The sequence below is a fragment of the Rhodamnia argentea genome, chromosome 8 (genome assembly GCF_020921035.1).
Source record: "Rhodamnia argentea isolate NSW1041297 chromosome 8, ASM2092103v1, whole genome shotgun sequence".
NCBI lineage: Eukaryota > Viridiplantae > Streptophyta > Magnoliopsida > Myrtales > Myrtaceae > Rhodamnia > Rhodamnia argentea.
In genome coordinates, this window is record NC_063157.1 from 22,516,195 (window position 1) to 22,531,304 (window position 15,110).

At 39.0% G+C, this 15,110-nt stretch overlaps 2 protein-coding genes across 9 annotated transcripts; one reads left to right on the forward strand and one right to left on the reverse strand.

Moving 5' to 3' along the window:
- Window positions 1-561: 561 nt before the first annotated feature.
- LOC115755703 (ferroptosis suppressor protein 1-like) lies at window positions 562-3,176 on the forward strand. 4 transcript variants are annotated; one of them, XM_048283253.1, is made up of 5 exons: window positions 742-859; window positions 1,305-1,462; window positions 1,563-1,819; window positions 2,092-2,537; window positions 2,732-3,176. In XM_048283253.1, exons 3-5 carry the CDS (start codon window positions 1,603-1,605, stop codon window positions 2,987-2,989), a joined length of 921 nt encoding a protein of 306 aa, XP_048139210.1. In that variant the 5' UTR covers window positions 742-859; window positions 1,305-1,462; window positions 1,563-1,602; the 3' UTR covers window positions 2,990-3,176. The 4 variants fall into 4 exon arrangements, with proteins under 4 accessions (XP_030551066.1, XP_048139212.1, XP_048139210.1 ...); XM_048283254.1 differs by having other exon boundaries at window positions 1,567-1,819; XM_030695206.2 differs by lacking the exon at window positions 1,305-1,462 and having other exon boundaries at window positions 562-859.
- A 4,679-nt stretch (window positions 3,177-7,855) lies between these two features.
- Window positions 7,856-13,610, reverse strand: LOC115755705 (basic leucine zipper 2). Of its 5 annotated transcripts, none has more exons than XM_030695211.2 (5): window positions 13,118-13,610; window positions 11,699-12,353; window positions 10,334-10,409; window positions 9,041-9,167; window positions 7,856-8,595 (listed from the first exon to the last, which is right to left on the reverse strand). In XM_030695211.2, exons 2-5 carry the CDS (start codon window positions 12,250-12,252, stop codon window positions 8,450-8,452), a joined length of 903 nt encoding a protein of 300 aa, XP_030551071.1. In that variant the 5' UTR covers window positions 12,253-12,353; window positions 13,118-13,610; the 3' UTR covers window positions 7,856-8,449. The 5 variants fall into 5 exon arrangements, with proteins under 5 accessions (XP_030551071.1, XP_030551073.1, XP_030551072.1 ...); XM_030695213.2 differs by having other exon boundaries at window positions 13,290-13,609; XM_030695212.2 differs by having other exon boundaries at window positions 13,271-13,609.
- Between the last annotated feature and the right edge of the window lie 1,500 nt (window positions 13,611-15,110).

Below are 15,110 nucleotides of genomic sequence, written 5' to 3' on the forward strand. Positions count from 1 at the left end.
AGCATAAGTTAAAGGAATAAAATGTACATAATCATTTCCGAATTAACTTATTAGAGAAACAACCAGGGACTTTATCACTGAATCAATCTAATTTAAGTTTGCTCATCACGAAGGAGCAGTCATCTTAGGTTTTTGCATATATTTGATGCTACATCAAAAGGACATATAATCACCCAAATTTATTGACAACAAATTTTTAAGTGATGGGTACATATGAAATTACATTATTGTTGGAAAACTATAAACATCTAAAACCTTAGAAAAAAAATTGAAGTGGGGTCATCAACTTTTGATTTTTAGGCTCAATTTGTTTCGTTAAAAATTGACTGGTTTATAAAGTATTTTTCAAAAATAATCAGTTGTATTGTTTAGATTAATTAACTAATTATTTATATTTATATTATTGATAACAATCCACCTTTAAGACTCCATTTGTTTCGTTAAAATTTAATGATTTAAAAAATATTTTTTTAAAATGTAATACATAAATTATTGTCGATAATTGTTCATCGACTAAATATTTAAATCGACACCGGCGATCATTTTTTTTTTTAAAATCGGTGCTTTGATTCTACGCTCATTCTTGCCGTTTCGAAGTTATGCGCTTCCCTTGATTCCTTCCCTGTGTCCTTGATTTGCCAGTTGCCACGCGCCCAGGCACAAGCACAACCATCATCGAGTCGAGTCGTCTTGGTTTTCACGGGCAACAGCTCGTGCAGCAAACTGCAATGGCGAGCTCAGCCTCAGGAGAATCACCAAGAAGACACGAGAAGAGGGTGGTGGTGATCGGCGGCGGCGTCGCGGGTTCCCTCGTCGCCAAATCCCTCCAATCCTTCGCCGACGTCGTTCTTATCGACCCGTAAGCCTCATTTCTCTTAAGAAAAGACTCAATTTTTATCATCTAGCGGAGCTCAATTTGTGCAAATGGATCCAATTCCTTTGTATCTTCACTCGGGTCTCTTTCGTTTTATGCTTTTATTGGCTTAATTCCAAAAGAGTCTCGTTTCTGTGGACGAAGATGCAATCTTTTTACGAGTCCGGCTGGATAGGGCATTCGCTTCGCATCTCTCAAGTGATGACATTGGTTGAGTTATTGGTGACCCAGAGATGTAAAAGTTCACCATAACTTGGAGCGCAAGCTAATGTGGGGGAAAAGCTGAGTCTGAGTCTCCATGCTTTTGTTTGTCTGGTAGATGACGTTGTGTTTGCATGGTGCCATGTCCTCCTTTTGAAACTAATTTGTTTGTTGGGTAATCCTTTTCAGCTATATTGTTGTAGAATTTGTCATTGCCATTCTCCATTAGATGCGTTTGCAGATAGATGGTTATACAGAAATTAGATAACAGAATGCTGTAATATACTTTACGCTGACGTTGTCTGTTCTGGAATTGTCGCCTTTTTGAAAACCGCACAGTGCACAACAAGTTCAGAGACACAGATTGCGTCTAAACCAGTGGGTTAGGTCATCTGTTTTGGTTTTAGATACTTGGAACCCTGAGTCTTCCTTCTCCTTTCACATTTTGCAAATTGTATCTGACAGTATGTTACTCAATTGCGGCTAGGAAGGAGTATTTTGAGATCCCGTGGGCAAGCTTGAGGGCGATGGTTGAGCCATCTGTTGCCGAAAGATCAGTTGTTGACCATGGTGAATACTTCGCGAGTGGCCAGATTGTCTGCTCTGCTGCTGCGGACATTAGAGATGGCGAAGTGTCGACTGCTGATGGCTCCAGGCTCCCATTTGACTATCTTGTCATCGCCACGGGGCACAAAGATTTAGTTCCCAAATCTAGAAGCGAACGGCTTATCCAATACAAAGCAGGTGAGCAATAAAAAGTCTGAAAGTTGATATGACCACCAAAGAGAGAGAATATTCAAATTCTGGTCATATTAGACAATCCCCACTGTGCACATTATCTGAATGTTATAGTTGATTACATTGATAAATGTAAGAAACATAGCTGGTGTCTGTCTCAAACTGTTGGCAGCGGTTGAATTTTGGTCGTCGTTCTACTCAATAAAACATTTGGGAAGCTTTTGATTTCTTATCCAAGTCATTTGCTCAAGTGACTTATCTTTTCTCTCACATTACAGAGTATGATAAGATAAAATCTTCTAATTCCATCTTGATCGTCGGAGGTGGCCCTACTGGCGTGGAACTTGCCGGTGAAATCAGTGTTGACTTTCCAGATAAGAAGGTGATGTTGGTGCATCGAGGGTCTAGGTTGCTTGAATTTATTGGTCCTAAGGCCTCCCAAAAGACGCTCGACTGGTTGACATCGAGGAGGGTTGAAGTGATCCTGGAACAATCTGTTGATTTGACTAGCGTATCAGATGGCACCTATCAAACATCTGCAGGAGAAACCCTCAAAGCCGATTGCCATTTTTTGTGCACAGGGAAGCCAATTGGTTCATCATGGCTTAGGGAGACTATACTTAAGGATAGCTTGGATACTCGTGGAAGATTGATGGTTGATGAGCAATTAAGGGTTAAAGGTCACAAAAATGTCTTTGCCATAGGAGATATCACAGACATTCCGGTAAGATTGGCCAACTTTACCATGGTCTAGTTTGTTCTACTTAGTTCTTCTTTGTCCCTGTTGTTTGATCTACTGCAGCATTCACGTGTCTCCTAATGCCAGCTATGAAGGGCAATGCTTATATATTTAAATGGATACTTACAACATGCAGAATTAGCATGAATTACCCTTTGATAGTTTTGTTTTAACTTCAGGAAATAAAGCAAGGTTATTTGGCTCAACAACATGCAGAAGTTACCGTCAAGAACTTGAAACTATTAATGACTGGAGGGAGAGAGAGCAAGATGGCTACTTACAGGCCTGGTTCAGCAATCGCTCTTGTTTCGCTCGGCAGGAAAGAGGCTGTGGCGCAGTTTCCCCTGATAACAGTGATCGGATGCCTCCCTGGCATGATCAAATCGGGGGATCTGTTCGTGGGGAAGACGAGGAAACAACTCGGGTTGAACCCATAGTCCTTTCCATGGAGTCGGAAACTAAGATTATGTTGATGTTCGAAGTTGATGCTGTTTTGTTGATCCGGATGTGTGATGTAAAGTCTCCTGATAAGCTTAGGGTGCAGTGTCGAATCTAAGCGTACACATTGAATTATCAATTATTTCAAGAAACTGGTTAACTGACATTGGTTACTGAAATATTCTAGATTGTGTCCTACTCAGTCCGTAGTCTTCTCGGTTTTTTGTTTAACTTTTTTTTTTTTTGGGTGAGATTTTACGTTGTTACGCGATCTTGGTCCTGCCTCCCTTCCGATGATAAAAAGTGACCAACTTTACAATTGAATGGGCTTGCATGAATAAGCCAAAGTTTGGGGAAAGCTTTTGAAAAAAATGCAAAAATCTTTAGGTAAAAGGGTTTTTCCAAACATGCAAATAGTATTTGATAAAGTATAATCTAAAGGTACATTGAGAAGTAACTTTGATCTAAATACCATTTGGTTCTAGGAAAAAAAAAAAAAAAACTGCACGTTGCAAAGGACTTTTGCTACTTTTTTTTTTTTTAAATCTCAATTATGTACCGGTGGAACTCAGGCCACTGGCCAGTGGCCCTAGGAAGCGGTCGCTTGGGGTTGGGCAAGCCGCCGGTGGCTGAGTCCTTCGGCAACATTGACACATTTGTAATTACGAAAGTTTAACCGAGGTAAGGTTGAAAAAGCATGTATGTTTTAGCATTTCGAAAATGTTCAATGCATTTGGGAGGCCTTTGAAAATCAACTGCATCTCCCCAAGACTCTGGCATTACTCATCCTCTGTTGTGCGATCCATGTCGTACCCATCTGTTCATTCGCTGCGATTTTCTGTGGATCAATGCTAAATTATTTGTGTCTTTGCTCAGATTACTAAAAGAAGCTAGATGCTGAACTTAGCTGATGTAAAGGGACAAATAAGAAAGACTCGGCCTGGTCCTGCTCAAGAAGCTGTGAAAGCTCGAGCAATGCGGGATTCTCAAGCAAAAGAGAATGCAAGTCATTTAACGGATTTATTACTTTATCTCACTCAAAGAAAATTTGCTCAATCGAAAAAAAAAACAAGGGTTACTATCATGAAAGCTCCGAATTGGTATATTCGTGATAAATTTATCTTAAATTATTTTTTTATTACAAAAAATTCCAAACTGATATACCTACGATAAATTTACCCCGAATTATTTTTTTGATCACAAAAAGTCCAAAACTAGTGCATCTATCATAAATTTACCCCGAACTAATATTTTGACCACAAAAAATCTCAAACCGATAAACTTGAGACAAATTTACCCTCAATTAGTTTTCGTTTAAGGCTCCGTTTGTTTCGCAAAAAACAACTTCCCAGAACACGTTTTTTTTTGGATTTTCTGATGTTTGGTTCGCGAAAAACAAGCTCGTTTAGAAAAATATTCTCCATCCATGAAAAAAAATCACTTTAAAAGTGAGGAAAATGTTTCTCTCTTTTTTGGAAGAGGAAAACATTTTCCTCATCTTTTCTTCCTCTTCTCTTTTACACTTTTTTTTTTATAATTATTTATTAATTCCTTTTTATTTTAAAAAATCAGAAAAAATTATTTTTTCTTTTTTCAATCTTTCTTTTTCCTTTTCTCCTTCTTTCTGCTTCCTCCGCCCACCGCTCCTTCCTCCGTCAATGGCCGACCGCCCGGTGATCAGCCATGACGTAAGCCAGCGCAATCAAGGCCTTTGACCTAGACAACATAGTCTAAATAAACTACGTTATGCCTTAAGGTTCTAGGTGGGCAAATACAATCAGAAAACACACGAGAGAAACACGACTGAGAAGGGAGAGTCATGGCCGAGACCCTCTCTCGGCTGCCTCCAGTCGCAACCGTCGCCGAGCAGCCACCTGCGAGCCTCCCCTCGCTGCCGTCCCCCTGAACCGCTACGAAGCCGAAGTCCAAAGACGGAGAAGGTCCACCCTCGCCGACCGTCACCGACCCCCTCTGCAGCCGCATCTCACGATCACTCGCGGACTGGCACAAGTTCACTTTTCTCGTGGGGTGTTCTGCATCCAGGTTTCCTTGAAGAACCATGAAGGTAATGCCTTGGGTGGAATAAATCCACCATCTGGAGATCAGCCCTGCCTTGGGCGAGCTCGGTCGGGGATCACCGGCCTAGGGCGAGCTCGAGATTGCCGGACCGGCTGAAACCAGAAGAAAAAGAAAAATAATAAGAAAAGATAAAAAAAGATAAAAGATAAAGATAAATAATTAAAAATTTCGAATTTAAAAAAAAATTAAAAATATAAAAATAAAATATTATTAAAATGAGTCAATGGAGGAAAATCAAATTTAATTTTCCATACCAAATGACGAAATTTTTTCTTTCTGAAAAATGACTTTTCGCAAAACATTTTCTGAAAATCTTGTATTTTTTGCGAAACAAACAAAAATTATAGATTGCTTTGTTCAGTTTTGTCTAGCTATGGGTGCTTCTGTCAATTTCCAATTAACCTGATATTCCTAAGCTATTGATTATGGGGTTTATTTACTGGTCTAACATATCCGTTTGATTTATCTAATTCGAGATGTCATCATGCAACATAGGCTTTTGACAGAAGCAACTTTTCAAAGCTAGTTTAGCATGGGGAGTGAGTGAGAAAATCTTGGTGAAGTTAGACCCATGTAAGAATTAAGTGCTCATTCCCAGAGTTGCTCTGTCCACTGTACCTGCTAGATTCATGTACGTGACTCTTCATTCGATTTTGTTTTCCAGTAGAAAAGAGGCATCAAAATGGATTGCATGGACCCAGATGAGTAGTGTTGTCCGGGTGCATCCGTTCTGCTGTCTAAATAACAAATTACGACGAGATAAATAGATGATCTTAGTTCGGCATGCCGGCGTCGTGCTTGCCGGTTTCGCAATGCAGAGCTTGACGCCTTGGAAGCAGACATGGGAATGGAGTCAGAAGCTGGAGTTCCTTCTTATCTGCAACCTGAATGAGGAATCTGATCTAGAAGAGCTCAACTTGCCTCCAGCACCAACAGGACATGCAGCACCAATGCCCAGGTAAAATTTCACATTAGCTTGTTTTGAATATTCATTGCCAACGGTCCATTCATTAACTGTCCTACATCTGCAGTAAAATGTACATGTGCTCATACTAAATGCCCAGAAAATTAGGGCGTGCAAGAGAACCAGAATTAGTTTTCAGAATTAGAGAACCAATTCTGTTCTCTAAAACAAAAAACAAAAAACATGAGAACCCTATTTGGTAACATAAATGATTTTGGTTCTGATTCTGTTCTCAAAATCAGTTTTAGAAAATCAAAATTAGTTTTAGAGCAAAATCCAGAACAAAAAAAAAAGCTGGTTCTGAAAAAAAGAATCACTTCACAAAACAAAATGAAGTCTTACATCTCTCACTTTTCCCTTTTAGTTCTCTCCTCACTTTTCCCTTAACCTAATAAAAATAAAATTACAAAAAATTTAGAAAATTCCTAAAAATAGAAGAAGATTAGATTAGGCTAATTTGACCTCATTTTCATAAATTTGGGCCTAAATTTTCAAGATTTCATAGATTTCTCTTTTTTGCAAAAAATGTCGCAGAAGATGAGGACATCCAATATGCGGATGATAACATATATATTCGTAACCGTGCGTCACAAAATGCGACCATCCGCACGTGAAGTTGGAGCCAAACATCCACTCTGATTTAGGACAGAAGCTACAAAGTGATAGTGAAGGACTTGCACTTCGTATCAATAAGGATAATTTGATTTGTTTTTTGTCGGTGAATAATTTCATTATTCGGTTGTTATGTTTGTATGTATTTTGGACAATGCAACATTTAAAGAAAAAAATGAATTCTTAATATGGGAACTGTCCCATGCTTCAATCGAACTTCAAACGTCATGTATTAAAATTTGTGTTTCATTTATGACATGCTAAAAAAATATATTTTTTAAATTATTTTAGCGTGCATTAAAAATTAATCTTTAATTTAGGATGAAATTTTACAAAGTAACTACATAGTTATTTGACTTAAATGAAAAAAATTAGGAAGAGAATCAGTTTTTCAAAACAAAAATTTTGTGCAGCTATCAAATATGTTTTTATTCCAGGAACAGAAATTTTGGACGGTTATTAAACACGTTTTGATTCTCTAAAATTCATCCAAGAACAAAATAAAAAAAATTATTTTAATCAGAATCAGTTTTTTGAAATAGAATAATTACCATGTGCAACCTTAGTATTTCCCATCTCATCTTCTTACTACTTTCCTTCGAATTTTATGCTGAACAGGCCGACGACAAACTGGGCTCGCCTGCCATTCCTCGTGCATCTATACCTAGTTAAAGATTCGGCATGCTTGTATGTGCAAGATTGCTGTACGGACACACCCTCTTTGTAACATGTTGTGCAGTTCGTTATTTCAATCATTTCTCCCAGGTAAACAGTTTGCCTTGGATAGGGACACCAGCATCCATGGCGTTCTGCAAGAAGGGGTGGTCAAGATGGCGGTGGGATCTGATGGTTAGAACGCGGACATGGAAGGGCAAAAGTGCTAGCTGATGATTTCTTTCTGTTCTTTCTGCGTATGCAATTGATCTGTTTCAGCGTAATATCTGCTGCAACTTTCGCGTAAACCGGCAAATACGCAACCCCGGCTCTCTTGTAGTAAACCTGAACTCGCTTCGCTGACAAGACTTCAATTTCGACATCTTCTCAAAGTGCACCATGCTCTTAGATGAATATCTATACTTAAAATATTTTACTTTCATCTACCAAAACATTTAACTTTATTCAGAGGAGAAAAGCTCCGCTCACAGAAGTTAGATTCATTAAACGAGCTAAAGTCTCTCTTACTACTGCTTAGGAAACTTTTAAATTTGAATTTTGGAAAGAAAGGCTCCTCATTAAAATAAACGCATTAAAATTTCCAGAAGGCCATTTTAGTATGAACAACAGATTGGATGTCGTCCAGGAGCGTAGTAGCAAAATGAACATTAGCAATTTAGCAGGCCTCCTCCGCTTATTTGGACCACTTGCACACCAGAAAAGCAATATCAAGAACAATTTCCTCCAAAGTGACAAACTTCAAACTGCCCTCTTCTTTTGCAGCGGGCAAAATGTGCTCAATGAAGCTTCCTGAACATATCTCACCCGCAAGGAACAACAAAAATATGTCGGAGAAAGTAGTAACTTTCCGACAGCAAGCCCATAGTTGCACCGTGTTTACCACAACTCAAGGTGTCAACCCAATTTGTCTCTCAAAATTGAGGTCTTTCGCCTGATTTACTAGAGATACCGAGCCAAGAGACACCTACAGATCTGACATTCTCTTTTTGTCCTGTTTATGCACTATCAGGAGAACACCACACCAGTGCAACAAAAGACCCAATACCGAGTGCAAATTGCACATTAACGCCAACCTTTTGACGATTCTCCGAACATCAGAAGTTCAGTTAAGATTGAGTTTTTCCATACCTCACAACTGCCTAGAAGATTCTGGAATAGCAGCACCAGCACCAGCACCAGCACTCGCCTCATAATAATTCCTGAAATTGCTGTTTGGTGAACTTGCCAGACCTAATTTCAGTTGCCCAAGTTCTTTCTTCATAGATTGATATTGCCCTGTTAAAAGGAAATCCACCCTATTAAAAGGCACAGACCGATAAAGGATCAACAGTGTCAGTCAGCAACTGTACAGGACCATCGTGATACCTTCAATGCAATCTCAGTTCACAGAGATGACATAACGGTTACCCTTATGGTGGTGCTGCTTTTAGGACGGAATGAATGCCAAATTGCTGAGAAGGTCTAATCTCAAGAATATATATCAGCCACAATTTCTCAACATGACACGTGACAAGCTGACAAGCAACCCAAAGAATTTCACATGGTAATCCCCGAAGTAAAGTTATACCCTCTAGTGGACATAGCTAATCCCCTTCTAATCACATGGAAAGAGGAAAAGAAACTCAAGAATAATGCAGGATAATTATATGGGAGCATCTTTTTTAAATCTAAACAGGATACATGAGAAAAAATCATTATCAGAACTTAAGGGGAGACTCACCCTCCAAGAGTAACTTTTCCTGCCGCAGTCCGGCAATCTTTTGCTTCAAGCTGGCATTCTCCATTGTCAAAGCAGAACGGTGCTGAAGCAGAGAAGCAACTCTGACTGCTAACTCTGATTCAAAAGCCTGTATATTGAAATCAACCTCATGCTTTTTCATCTACGTTTTGGATACAATCTTTGCTTTTGTGTAGATATCTTTAATCAAGAAATAATATGGAAACAATAAATGATGTAGACCTCAGAATGGGTGAATATATATTGCCGCAGGGGCATGCAGCAAATGAAAAATACAATTCAGAATGAACTATTGGCTCTGGATAGAGATGTAAGTTTTAGATCCTAGATCTTCCTCACAGAAACCTCCATGGAAATTTGGACAGCATTTACTTCATAAATAGCAGGTTGAGCGCCACATTTTCTATAAAGCTTGAGCAGTTGAATGGTGGACTATCAAAGTGCTCCCCACCAGGGATAGCTTTTTAGCAGCAGTGTGGGAGAAGCATTAATGATGCTATTCTAGATGAAATACACATTTGATGACATGGGTAGACCCATGCATATGCCACGGGGTACGTTAGCAAATTCAAATGCATAAGTACCAAAAAGCATCTCTGTAATATATAGATATTTTTTGGTCAATACTGTAGTCTTTGAATTTTCAATTACAAGAAGAGGATATGTCATCACTAGTTGCAAGCAGGCAACAATGTTAAAGGGCTATACAGCAAATTAGATCACAGCATAAGACAAGGAAAAGGACGTGAAGACTTCTCTCTCTTTTTTTTTTTGGGGGGGGGACAACAACTGAACTGAATGGAACTATTCACTAAGAAGAAGCAACAAAATGACAAACTTTTATGGGAATTAATCTGTCCACACTGAAGATCGTATGTAATTTCCAGCTTCAAAAAGATGAATTGCCTTTTCTTCTTCAATTAATTACAAAATAGTTCTTGTAGTTCGCAGTTTGTGAGTCCAAAAGTGCTGAAGCTTCTTCTATAACTTTTCAAGACAACCACCTGCTTTGGAGTCAAGAAGTCAATAAGTCTTGTCCAAGAGGTTTCATCTTTCCTACCATAATCCATGCAAATGGTTTGTTCTACATGAAAGATGCATGGTCCGTGCCGGGCATTTGCTTCCTAAGAACTATTGCACTTGTGTCATCAAATGGGAAAAGCTAAATGTGATTGGGGGCACGTCTCTACATGGATTGCTTATTTTTATGTGTCCATTATTGACCAGAAAATATGACTATGTTGCCACATAATCAAGAAGCTCTAAGCCACTAACCTGGAAAACATTTACTGTTTTCTCCAGTTCAGCAATATACTGAAGCCTACGGACCCTAGAACGCTGTCCTGAATGCCTGCAAAAAGGCCAAAAATAAGTCATTCTATACCTTCCGCCATGTGAACTACAAAGGAAGACAAAGCGACCAGTTTGTAGTACTCATATTCACTCATGGCTTTGCACCAAAACATGGGAGAAGCATTTACATTGTGACAGAGGCTACTTCAGCAACGAGCAATCATCTTCTCTGGATATAACTATTCCCAAAATGAGAGTAGGGTTGAAATAACAGGAAATTGGTGCTCGTATGAATCAATCTATAGCACATGAAAAAAAAAATACAAACTTTACAAGAACTGGAATTTGGTATAACTATACTTTTTATAATTTCACGGTTAGTTATGATGAAGTGCAAAAGCTTTTAAATAATATGTAAACGAATAAAACAACGTGGTGGACACAAGGTATTTGTCCAGCCATGCTGTATACGAAAGGTTGTATCTCAACATACACATGAAAGATGATGCCCTCGAAAAGTCACTTGAGAAGCACATAACTGTTTGCCCAAGAAAATTTTAGATCAGCCACGATTTTCTGCAGGTCTACGCGCACCTTAGGGAAAGGCAGTGTTGCAACCCTGCTGCTAGGATATGGTTAATAGGTCTGGTACAATACAAGCATAGGACATCATAGAGTATCTTATCATAGTCAACAAAAGAGGTTGTTATGTATTTAATAAACTTTGAGTACTCTTAGCATAACACGGTCAAAGAAGCTCCAAGATTCGAAAGTATGCTCAACTTGCTGTCACAAACAATGAGCATGCAAGCTCGTCACATTCGCATTCCATTATTGATAATAATAACCGCAGAAGTAACTAGAAATGGAGACGATTGTTTTCCTAACTAGATCAGCTTTCATTTCCCACACATTTAACGATATCCTAGAAAAATCAGATGCACTTGAAAGTATGCAAGAGCATCCTTAAATCAATTTATGACTCCCCATTTATGTACCTTGATATACTTTATTAATATACTCTCTTGGAAGAAATTGATGTATTTTAGCTCAAGAAAGCGATTGTCCAAAGAATAAAAATGCACATGCTAAACCCATGACCATATGGCTGGCGAACTGAAAGAATTTTAGCCGAGCGTTTCCATTGACTACATGTGCAAACATAACGGATATATAAATTTGCAGATCCAGCTTAAAAAAGTGAGGAATCCGGAATTCTACAGCATGAAAGAATGTAGAAAAGATTACAGATTTATCAATCACCAAGGGTGTTTTGAAGCTAATATGTCACAGAGTAATTAGAAATAGCTAACATTGCTACCTGAATATATAAGCACATTGCCTTACCGTTTCATTGTCTTTGTCTCATCATCACCATTCGAAACACAGATATCACCCTTCATATCTGAGTTGACCATTCCAGAAATGCATAGGCTGCCATCTAGGAACTGCAGGGAAGTCTGTGAAATATATTCCGACAATGCTGAAACTATGCCACTGTCCGGTAATGCTGGGTTGGCTTTTTGACGCGGAGAATTGGGACCATAAATGCAATCCAAGTCCAACCTGCCTGAAGATTCCTTTTCATCTCTGGTCTGCTTCACACAATGGGGATTGATTGCTGGTAATGAGTCCGATAGGCCATCTAAAAGAGTAATCGAATCACTGGCGGATCTCCGATGCATGACTCCCTTGTAACTCGAGTCTGGATCGTCCAGCAAATCCTCAAGCCAAGCCGGCTGCTCCTCCAAAATGGCACTCTGAGAGGGAGATTTTTTATGCCGTGGAAAGACATTACTGTGGTTTGTGTTTGCAGGTGGAGAGATGGGGTCGTGAATTGGCCGAGAAACGGGCTTCCTATGAAATGGGCAGCGAGGTGGAAGATGAGCTTGCCTCGACATGATGACTTGAATCAAAGGGAATCCAGAAGCTCTTCATACAAGTCCATCCTTAATTATGCTCTCTTTTATGAAAGCGAAAGAGCCCCACCTGCGCCAGCATCCTACAAAGATAAGTTTTGAATTCAGAGAACTAACTTTGAGGGAGAAAGAGGACACCTGCAAGTTGCTAGTAGAGAAATACTTGAACTTCCCACGCAAACACAAGATTAAACTTCTCTCTTTACATCTCACACCGATAGAGACCTTCTAGCTTCTGTATAAATCTGTGAGTTTACACAGAAACTGTGAAATGAGACAGCTCGTTGAATTTGGCAAACTTCTCTAGGAATAGAATCCTCATTTGTAATTCTTCCCTCCCACTTATACAGAGGCTAGAAGGTGAAATGAAACGGCTCGTTGAATTTGGCAAAACTTCTCTAGCAATAGAATCCTCATTTGTAATTCTTCCCTCCCATTGGCCCCAACCCAAAAAAGAAAAGAAATAGAGAGAGCTTGAACACTGTCAATTGGGATGAAGCACCATCTTAAACATGAATTCTCTCTTCACTCCTCCTTGCAGTCAAACAACTACTAATATATGTTCACAGGGGAAGATAAAGATCGCAGCTTCATAGAAGGCAAACACAAAGAGCAACCTCTTAATAGTTTGTACCTTACAAATTGGAAAACAATGTGCATGCGACGCTCAACCAAACCAAACTGCGTAACAAATAGAATTACTGGAAAGAAAAAAGAAGAAGAAGAAACAATGCAACAGTGACACCACTGAGCGTTCGAATACGTTCCACGCAAAAACCATTAAGCAGAGAGAAATCTTCAGGGGGCAACGACAGAGAAAAGAAAGGAGGATTAAAGACACGCTCACATCGTTCGATTGGAGGAGAACAGAAGTAACTCATTTGGAGAGAAGAAACCACCTCAATCATCGTCTCTCCAGAACACGAAAACGAAAACCCAACAACAAGATTGAATCTTTCTCCAAAGAAAACCGAAACCCATCCAGGAGCTTTAGCTGTACCGGGAAAGTTCTTGCTCACCTACTGTTTTCTCAGAACATATCGCCTCCCCACAGAAGAACACAGTGACGGGTGGGTGAAGAATGGTTAATACGCCCCTCTCATTCTTGAAACTTAAAGGCAACAAAAGGAAAACAAGAAAAGGAAAGAAAACCAGCCCCGAGCAGTTTCTAGCGAGTCATTCATTCCGATTGTGCAGGGAGAGAGAGAGAGAGTTGCTGGAAGACAGCAGGGAAGGGAGTGTGTACGACATAGTGGGTCCGAGAGAGAGAAGATGGGGTCAGGTCAGCCATCACTTTTCGGCTTTCTTGCAGCTTCAGGCCTAAAAGACTCCTTTTGTATATCAATCGTAAATCTCCATTTCTTGCTCTATATTTATTTTTTTTACTGCCTCCCCCTCTGTTTTTCCGACTCCCTACGAACTCACTGTCAGCTTCATCCTAACCAAGACAAGTGATTAATGACAATAAGGATTTGAAAATTTGAGCCACAAGGATGCGTTCCATCCAAATATCAATGCAAGTATCGAATTTTTCAGTGGCTAAATGTAAGAAATAATCTCAGTACCTCAATATTCAAGGCCAAGCATGTGATCCAAAACTCGCTTTTGATTTTAACCCTTTTTTTTTTTTTTTCGAGAGTTCAAGTTTGATTTCTTACTCTACAACTAAGCACTTTAAAGTTTTTAAAGTTGCGTGACCTTTAAAGTTATTCAAAATCAAGTTAAATTATCGTGACCTTTAAAGTTATTCGAAGTAAAGTGTACTTATACGTGCTTTTGATTAAGAAGGAAAAGCAGCTCGAAATGCAGCTTCCGTTCAAAGATACAGAGCAACCCACAATCTTTAATCAACTTTTCCTCATCATGCCCACAATTTTTAATCAGACTTTTGATCTAAGCTAAACAGTGGCCCTTCCTGTTGCTTTGAAAGCTGAGTCCACATAAGAACGATGGGAACCCAAAAAGAAAATATTTCCCTAAAGTAAGAAAGGAAAGGAAAGATTAAAAAATCCTATTGGGCTAATCAAAAAGATATTCCACTGGATGGCCAAAAAGAAGATAAAACAAAATAAAATAAATGAGAGATAGATATTCCACTTTAGGCATAAAGATATTAACGTAGTGGGGGAATTAAGATTAGCTCCATGCATGAGACCAAGCAACAACTTGCATGGAGGACCACGGGACCACAATCATATAAATATCGTAAAGGTATTCGCACACATGCTTTTTGGGAAGAGAGAGAGAGAGAGAGTCGTGTAAATCCTTTTCAAAAGCTGTTTTAGCTGGTAAAATTAATCAATCTTTAACCTCGATTTAGCGGTGACAAGATGGGCTCGCGTGTACGATGATTAGAGGTACGATACAAGTTCTAATCGTACCATCAAGCACAAATAATGTTTTTCAAAAGCTTAGTTGTGTCGTATGAGTATGTCGTACCTTAAACAATATATTTTTTCCTTCTTTTTTTCTTTTTTTTTGAAAATCTACAAACTGGGTTCGATATTTTTATCGGTCGTCGAATGGAAAGCATCGTTGAACTACGTAAAATTTACCAAGTTTAATGCGACAATCGAAATAAAGGGGGGAAAATGAAATAATAAGACCACGAATTGCTAAAGCATCGCTAAAATGACATCCCAATGGATCTTCACCATACCAAATTTTGAAAGTGATGCTTTTGTAGGTTGACAGTAACGAAGCGCAAGATAGATTAATCAATAAAATTACTGGAGATGGGACCCACAATTGTCAACATATGCATATATACGTACTTGCTGAATCCATGTTTGTTTATTTATTTATTTTTTGGTCAGATTGCTAAATCCATGTTTAGCGAC